Genomic DNA, 9,312 nt, shown 5'->3' on the forward strand with positions numbered 1-9,312 from the left:
TCATGGCTCTGCAGGAGGCCAGCGAGGCTTACCTGGTTGGCCTGTTCGAAGACACCAACCTGTGCGCCATCCACGCCAAGAGGGTCACCATCATGCCCAAAGACATCCAGCTGGCCCGCCGCATCCGCGGAGAGAGGGCTTAAACTTACCTGACCGTCTGAACATAAACCAACGGCTCTTTTAAGAGCCACAACTGCATCAATTCAGTGCTGTGAATCCTACTGTAAAACGTTCATCAACATTGAAACTGGTTTTATTTTTGTTATAAACCAAGTCGGTGCTTGGTGTGCTATAACTAAGTGAAATGTGTATATTAACCTTTGTAGCTGGCTGAAAAAACAATTTGAAATATTCAAGTCTTTTCAGTCCTAGAAGTTAAGTTACTGCATAAACTTTAGTACAGCAATATCTTATCTCCATTTGTGTTGCAAAGACACTTGCTATTCTTTATCTTTCATATTCTTTAATAAGAAAAAAATATGCATATGTGATATTGTTTCATTACATATTGAATTTTATTTCCACATATTTTCATGAGGTCAGCACAAAACTGATAAATGTATTGTGGTCATGATGTGCATTGCTTCATTGCCAACACATGTCCAAAGGCCATATTATTCTAACCCTGAGCCTTCATCCATGTCTATGCAACCTGTGTGAAGACTCACTATATACACTGTATATAATTTTAACCCTTTTCACATGTTTTAAAAACAGAAGTGGACAATTCTTTCTGCACGTGGGGCTGTTGGCAGTTAGAAAACTCCTCGCCAGAACAGCTAGCAAGATTTCAAATGTCAATTCAATCACAGTCTGTTTTCATTTAACTGGTAATAAAGCCTCAAAAGCATGACTCATAAACAGACAACCAACGTTGATGGTTAGAGTGATTCATATGTTCGGCGACTGTATATATAACTATTAATCTCAAACATTTGAGCACTAATATGTTGTTGCATCAACATTTTGATTGAAACCACCATCAACAATGTGTCAATATCAATCAAACTCAAAATTCAGAAAAATGTGTTGATACCACTATTGAACATTGGAATGATAGCATGACACAAAACTGGGGTTATACTCTATAATCTGTGATCATTCTACAATAACAAACACTAACAAGAACAGTTTTCCTAAGGCATTTTGATATAGAAACATTAATTTTAATCATAGTTTTTATTAAAAAGCAAATGATCTGACATACTCTGCATTTTATCATGTGTCTGTTTGGCACAAAAATAGAAACTGAACAAACTTAATAAAACACAGGCCAATAGTGTTCTCAGTTTTAATGAAGGACATCATCTCATTAAATCTTAAAGAGGATTAAAATGACTATTTTTTTACTCTTCAAAAAGAAGACAGAAAGTCAATAGGAATGGAACTAGATACACAAATATAAATATATTTGAAAATAGGCTTTTTTTTATAGGTTTAAATAAATAACTTTTACTTGATCATGAATATGACTATTATGCATAGAAAAATAAAACAAAGTTAAAATAAGTGTAATTTTGAAATACCACATAGTCTTATTACCTTGCATTTTGGACAGTCAGTGTGTTAACAACATTTATTGAGTAAAACATTACTTACATTTGATCCATAAAGCTTTACACTGATATTTTCCTATCATTTTATAATTGACTAATTTCCCTAGAAATATATTTCACATTAGCTTTAAGATCAGATTATCTATTAATCAACTAAAAAACCTTCCTTGTATGAGCAAATCACCACACTTATGTTATACGTCATTCAAAGATTACAACGCTCAGTGAATGTATCATATTAAAGTAACACAATCAATTGGTAGTTTATTTATGAAAAGATAATTTAAAAATACATCAAGAAAATATATAAATTTAAAGTTTGTTAGTTTGTTTCCTAAATCTTAGTTCATGTAATGTACTTATTTTTCCTTTCATCTTATAAAGATAGAGATACAAATGTACTGTTCTGTTTTTCATCTTAAAAATTTAGTCTCTTTTTTACATTTGTAAACCTCTAATTAGAACTTTGTCAAAATATCTTATCATTTTTGTTTTCCCAACATTTGCTGGAAGCAACTTGATTCAAGCAGATCCATGGCAGACTGGCTGTGTTTTTCCCCGGCAGAGTCTGTGTGTTTGCTTCCAGCGAACAGTGGACTTTTAAAATTAAACTAAGAAAATCATCGCAGCAGTTTCACTGCGATTCTATTCACAAATGTGTCTTCTGTCGATATAACCACGTTTGGAATTTAAATATATCTCTTTTTGGTGTTTTAAGACACAAAATGTGGCGAAAACTCGCCGGTCGCCGAGAGAAATCGGGACGTTTCCATGAGGTTTGGAAGCTCCTGAATCGAACAGAACGGGTTATGAAGCTCAAATGCAACCTAAATTGAGAGAAAAATTAGTTTTCTTCATTTTCTGGTAAGTTTTGTGCTGGAATATGTCGATCTTTAATGTTTTTTGCTTGAAAACGATCGTGGAGAAAACACAAGTGAGCTCGTGTTTGAGGAAGCAGCTCAGCGGCGGGGAGGGTTGTTTCTCCACGGTTCTCACATGTGTTATAAGTGCCGCCTCCTTCACCCATTGTGGATACGTTCAGTTGAACACAGAGCAAAGCAGACATGGCAGAGGAAGCTCCAGCAGCAGCACCGGCGAAAGCCCCGGCCAAATCCCCCAAGAAGAAGAAGGCGGCGGCCCGGCCCAAGAAGGATGGACCCAGCATCTCCAAGCTCATCGTGGCAGCTGTGGCCGAGTCCAAGGAGCGCAAGGGTATGTCCCTGTCGGCGCTCAAAAAGGTCCTGGCCGCCAAAGGTGTGGATGTGACCAAGGCTAACAAGCGCATCAACACCGCCGTCACCAAGCTGGTCACCGCAGGGACCCTGAGCCAGACCAAAGGCACCGGAGCGTCCGGATCCTTCAAGCTGGCGAAGGAGCCCAAAGCCGCCAAACCAGCCAAGAAGGTGGTGGCGAAGAAGGCTCCCACCAAGGTTAAGAAACCCGCCGCCAAGAAGGCTGTAGCCAAGAAACCCGCAGCCAAGAAACCCGCCGCCAAGAAGTCTCCGAAGAAAGCCCCGGCTAAGAAGGCAGCGACCAAGAAGGTGGCCAAGAAGAGCCCCAAGAAGCCCGCCGCTAAGAAGCCAAAGGCCGCCAAGAAGCCCGCGGTCAAGAAAACCGCCGCCAAGAAACCCGCAGCCAGGAAGACCAAGAAGTAGATCCAGCACTTCATCCAGCGGTTACCGCACCAAAGGCTCTTTTAAGAGCCACCACTCCACTCAGAGCTTTCCTCCACACTTCTCATGAGTAAATATGAAAATATTTGATATGTTTATTAAAAAGGGATGATAGCATTTTTTTTTACAACACCCAGAGTTAGGAAATAATAGCTCTAATAAATAAGAGCAAATTCAAAATCACTTGATAATTAAAAAAACATGGAAATTGGGAAGATTGTTTTTCTCCGTGTAATCTGTCATAAAATAGCAGGGTTTGATTACAGCTTTGATTTTTCCTTTCCTCAACGTCACAGTCAAATTCGTCCCGCTCTTTTCCATTTTAAATCTGACCAATGGATTAAATCAAAGCAAGCCCCGCCCCCTTCAATCTTGACCAATCAGAGTTTGCATCAATCTGACGGCATCTTAAAGAGCCCGCTATTCCTATTTATTTATTTCCTAACCAATTTTTTGGTTTCTAAATTACTTAAAATGTCAACTCTGCAAATTTTTAAAGCTTTTTTAAAAACTTACTAATTGTATGTCTTTTTGTTTGTTTATACCACTGGCACTTTTGTTTTTTTTTTATTTATTTCTATTTTATACTGTTTGTATAAAAGATGTAAAATATATAAAAGATGTACAATGTAAAATAATGGCTCTTGCAGTTTTCTTCTTCTTCTTTTTTTTTTTTTACTGAAATTGATGCTTACGATAAATATTAAGGAAAAAATGGGTTTCTAGACTTCAGTTTTTCCAATTTCTTCAGAGTTTTGGACTAAATTTGCTTGTTAGTTTTTTTTTATCATGAAAATGATAGCCCTCTAGCAGCTAGCATTAGATTTTATTCCATTAAAAAAGCACACCATACTTTAAACCACATGTCAAGGTCAAGGCATGGGGCCGGATCCGGCCCTCTGGGTAATTATATCCGGCCCTCCAGATCATTTTATTTTGTTATTAATGGCCCAATGTTATTTTGCTCTTATTTTTAACTTGTATAATTTTAACAAAATACATAATTATATAAGGTAAAGTTAGTAAAGTTGAAAGTTAATTAAAGTTTAAGTTGATTTATTCTGGAATAATATGTTCCTTCTTCTTTTTATGCATAGTTATGTTATGATAAATTTAGTTTTAGTGTGTACAAAAAAATGTTTATTCTGTTTGGCCCACGACCTAAAGTGTGTTTTGGATTTGACACCCCTGCTTTAAACACTAGAAGAAAACATTTAAGTCTTGCGGTGTTTGGAGAATTTAGTGATGGAAATTCCTCGGTCTGACCTCCAGATGCCACATCCACTTCAGATGACATATTCCTTCAGTAACCAAGAACTCATTGTTCTAGACACTCAACATGGTTAATCCTATTGTTAGTGAAAAAAAAGAAAAATTAATGTTTTCAGCATTTTTTTTTCTTTTGTTTTTTTTTTTTACACCACTCTTGTTTTAATGCAACAGGCAGCAGCTTACCCCCTCTTATTGATAGGACAATGACAATAATGTAGCATACTTGGATCATTTATGGAATGCAACTGAATTGTAATTCATTGTATTTTTAGAAGCAGATCTGCTGTATTTGTACCTGTGGAGATAACTGGTGTCCTTCAGAGAGAAGAGGACCTTCTAGCATCCCCCTGTGGCATTAGTAATCCTGTTCTGCGACACAGATTGGAGCCAAAGCATTGCACAGGTAAAGGAGGAAGTAGTAACAAATTTCATATGAATTTGTACTTTACTGTTTATTTTATTATTTTTTGTTGGTGTTCAACATGGCAATTTCCCATTTTAGGGATAAATAACGTTTTTTTTTTACTCCAACTCGTAGTTTCTATATCTGGTCAGCAGGGGGAGCTCTCTGTCTGCCTCTGTTATTTTGTAATCTAACTTTAACTCTGAGGACTTGCTGTTTTTGACTGGAGATGTTTCTCTTTCCAAGTGCATCGACACACATTGGCTCTTTAGTTATCCTTCTGTAGGAAAAACAAGAGTCCTGGTGAAGTTGGAAACACAATTTTCTCTACTTTTTCTATACATTTTAACTGACAAAATGTGTTGCGTCAAATTAATCTGTTGGCCTTAAAAGAAAGAAACTGCATTAATTCTGATATCTATCTATCTATAATTCTAATAGTAGAACTCAAACAGCAGAAGTAATATAGTAAAAAAAGCAAAGCATTTTCAGAATAAAATGAAATATGTCTTTTAAATCCAGAAATTAAAACAGTTTATCGTTGTGTGTGCTCATTATACGTTTTCAAATATGAACAGAAAAAATAACTGCTTCAACCAGATTAAACATATATGAAACCCTTAGAGAAGAACTGAAAGAGAAGCAACTTTGATTTGTAATTAAATAAACAACACAAACAAACCTATCTGTGAAAACAACTAAAGATAACAAAATAATGAATACAACTGTATAGAGGACGATGTCTTGAAAGGAGGGCCTTAAGGGTAAACCCTTTTCTGTATCCATAAAACTTAATATGTTTACAAATGAAAAGGTTTTACTGACATCCATTTCATTAGAAAAACACTAAGGGGCTGACATATAAAAGGTGTTATTTAAACAACTGAAAAAGATTTAACTTAATATACTAAAAAGCTAAATTTTACAATAATCTGAGTCGGATCAGTTTTGTAACAAAATAGCTTAATAGAAAGCTAAGATTGCATTTCAAAGCCAAGAAAAAAATGTTTTTTTTTTAAATCCTAACATTACACACTAAATATTATTTTTGAATAACTTGGCTGAACTTGTGAAATGTAGAAGTAGAAAAAAAACGATGTTCTGTTATCAGTTTGCAACAATGCCTAGTTTCATTTGTTTCATTGAAAAGTACATGGTAGACAGACAAGTATCAGCACTAATGTGTGTGGTGGAGCCACCACCTCCTCCACCTCGGCCCCAACAATGTAGAGAGAAAAGGTCAGCACCACAGCCTAAGCCTCCATTTTGACGATAGAGTATTTGGGGGTAGTCGGGACTCCCAACAGCTCCTCTGAAATAAATTACTTTTTGCTTTCCTACCAGATATCAACATCTCTTTTTTCTGACTTTGACAGTTAGCACAGTCAAAAACTGCAACCTACTGACAAGGCAATACATTTAAATCTGGTATAATTAGCAACATATGAGTGTGCATTCCTGTTACTTTCCTTCTTGGAAATGTAATTTTACTTAAAAATGAGTTTGCAACTCCTTACTGTCACTTAGCAACCCCTAAACTACTACAGAGAAAAAAAAACCTGGAGCCACCCACCCTGGGCAGGGGGGTTTACAGGAGCAATGGCAAAAATAATTTTCAAGCTTTTAACCCTTGTGCTCTCTTATGGGGTCCAGATGACCCCACCATTACATTGTTGTGTGATTCCTCCCATGACGAAGATGGATAGGATTTTATGTCTGCTACAGACACCAGTGAAGATAAAAAATCCTTGAAAAAAATGGGTTCAGCGTGCTGTCTTGTGGGGGCCAGATGATCCCACTTTTAATGTAAATATGTCTAGGATAGCATAAGGGTTAAATGCATCAAGCCAAACTAAATGAATGTCAGGACTAAGCAGGTTTGGTTATTCAAACGGCAAGATTCTAAGAAAACGCTACGTGTCTGAGAACAACAAAACTCAGAACAGCCTTACTTTTGGCTCCAACTGAGAACGCATCTCTATACAAACCAAAACATTACCCTAATATGTGGCTAGTTTGCCAAAAATGCATTAGGCAAGGTTCAGGGTTAAGTTGACTGCAAACTGCTGAAAACCCTCTCCACTCTTCTTCACTGTTTAACCAGGAGGAAGTCAGTTTCCTCATGAAGCCATTTAAACAGAGAAGAGAAACTCCTGCTGTTTTGTGCACTAAATGAGAAGAACACTGATCACTGGAATAAAAAGTTCTAGATTTAGTCAAGGATGTTTTTAAGTGCCACAAGCATGGACTATACATGAAAGAAGACTTCTAATGACTTCTCATGAAAAACTAAGTGGTTGTGATTTACACAGTGTTTGTTTCACTTAACAGATTTTCAGGATAGGTAGGCAGTTGTATTGAGGTGATAGACACACTTAATTTTGGTCTCACTGTGTACAGTGTCTGATTTATTAGGGCCAAAACAAACAAAAAAATGTCAAAGATAAACCTTTATAAGGTGGCATTAATTATTCAAACAGCCATAGACACACTACATTGCTTAACGGATGAACAGGACCACCTGACTAGAGCGAGGCCTTGGGTGGGTAGTTGGCAGTCAGGTGTCGCAAGTAAACTTAGTGCGTCTCAAAGTCTCAGACTTTCATAAAGATACAGAACTACTGTCAGAGTTTGTGATCCAGGAGTGGAAACACACCAGTGACTGACCACAACCATGACAAGTATCTGGACCAATGCCAGGGCAGGCCAACTCTGGTCATCAAGAGCCACGGCCCTGCTTGTTTCCCAGCTCTCCCTGAGTAGCTTGATTCTGCATTCTGACTGATTGAACACACCTGATTAAGCATCAAGCAGTCCAGGGAGAGCGGGAAAACATGCAGGGTTGTGACTCTTGAGGACCAGGGTTGGCCAGCCCTGATCTACGCACTAAGATATGGTTTACAAATAGCACACAACTGCAAGCCTGTCTACCAGATGTGAAGGGTTTCCAGATAAACCATTCACAAAGGACTCCCCTGATTTGACTTGAATGACAGACGAATGTTTGCAGTAGACACAAGACCATGTGACCTGGACAATGGTCAACCCTCCTGTTAAATGATGAGTGTTGGGTCACCTTGCACAGAAGTGATGGTCATCAGCATTGCTGGAGAAGGGGCTGTGAGTAATACATTGAGGTCAACATCATCCCTAGGGCTGGCTTTGGTGGAGGAAGTGCAACAGTCTGTGCAGACATCACCAGTCAGTGCAAAAGCGGTTAGATTTCCGTAGATGGGCCAGTCAATGCATGTTTTTACCATCATAGAAGTTTCATCATCCCCCATATTCTAACGGCACAGCCCTCAGCTTTCTGTTCATGGATGAATGCTCCACCACGTGTTTCTTATTCGTGGCTAAGATAAGATAAGATAAGAAGATAAGAAAACCTTTAATTGTCCCACAGTGGGGAAATTGCAATGTGCAACAGCGCAGGTACAGAGATAGATAGAGATACAGGATAAAAAATAAAATAAAAATATACATTATAAAGAGCTAGACAATGAATATACAAAGAATAATCAGTGATATATGGCATATTGACAGTTATTGCACAGTTTAGTGTAGGTAGGTATGTACAGGTATATGCAGCTATTGCACAGTCAAGTGGTTCAATAATTAGGGGTGATAAATATTGTTGTTACAGAGTTACAGATATTGCACATGGTGATCACAATTGTTGGTTGTACAGTCTGACAGCCGCAGGAAGGAAAGATCTCCTGAATCTCTCCTACACACACTTATTGTCTTTATTTGTTTGATAATAAACATCCATCTAATTAAAATGATGTTTCTTCTTATACATTTTCAGTAATATCAAAGAGGACTTTTATGTATTTCATTAAAATTCTGACCAAATCGAGCAATAGCATGAACACCGGAAACATCCGCAGATACCCATCTTATAAACCTGCTTTGTTTTGGGGGTTGGTGGAGTTTAAACCAGCAACTCCAGGGCGAAGGCAGAATACACCCTAGACAGTTATGTATTCATCCCGTAAGTTTTTGGATTTAAATATAGTGTTTTTATCTCCATGCTTTTTTTGTACTTTTTTATCTGTACTGTGGGCCTTTGTAGATGTGTTTTGTGTGGCCCTTTTCAGCCACCATACAAAATGTTCCTTAAGTGAGAGGTGAAAGAAGCCAACGAAATGATAGCAAGTAAGAAAAGTTTATTATTTATGGTTCTGATGAAATGCCAAATGTCTTCTTTAAGAAGAAAAGCCTGGATTTAGATGTTACTTTGGAGCTCTGGGGCATTAGTCTGACAGACAACCTTCTCTTGGAGGCAGTATGAGTGATTGAGCACATTCTTCAAATTTTCAGTTGCATCAGGCGTGTGCTGCCAGTGGGTTCTTGTCTAATCATAACACTTACTTCCTCAACCTCTGTCTGGCAACGAGTCAGAGAA

The 9,312-nt window shown here is 37.6% G+C and overlaps 1 protein-coding gene and 1 pseudogene across 1 annotated transcript; both read left to right on the forward strand.

The window, feature by feature from the left end:
* LOC112142389 overlaps nucleotides 1-201 on the forward strand; it is a 489-nt pseudogene extending 288 nt beyond the window's left edge.
* A 2,224-nt stretch (nucleotides 202-2,425) lies between these two features.
* LOC112142384 (histone H1) lies at nucleotides 2,426-4,154 on the forward strand. The gene has a single exon (XM_024265707.2). The coding sequence runs from the start codon at nucleotides 2,621-2,623 to the stop codon at nucleotides 3,209-3,211; it is 591 nt and encodes a 196-aa protein (XP_024121475.1). The 5' UTR covers nucleotides 2,426-2,620; the 3' UTR covers nucleotides 3,212-4,154.
* The last annotated feature ends 5,158 nt before the right edge of the window (nucleotides 4,155-9,312 follow it).

The sequence above is a fragment of the Oryzias melastigma genome, linkage group LG14 (genome assembly GCF_002922805.2).
Source record: "Oryzias melastigma strain HK-1 linkage group LG14, ASM292280v2, whole genome shotgun sequence".
Lineage (NCBI taxonomy): Eukaryota > Metazoa > Chordata > Actinopteri > Beloniformes > Adrianichthyidae > Oryzias > Oryzias melastigma.

Coding starts and splice junctions, on each gene's coding strand:
- LOC112142384 (XM_024265707.2), top strand. CDS start 2,621: ATGGCAGAGGAAGCTCCAGCAGCAGCACCGGCGAAAGCCCCGGCCAAA.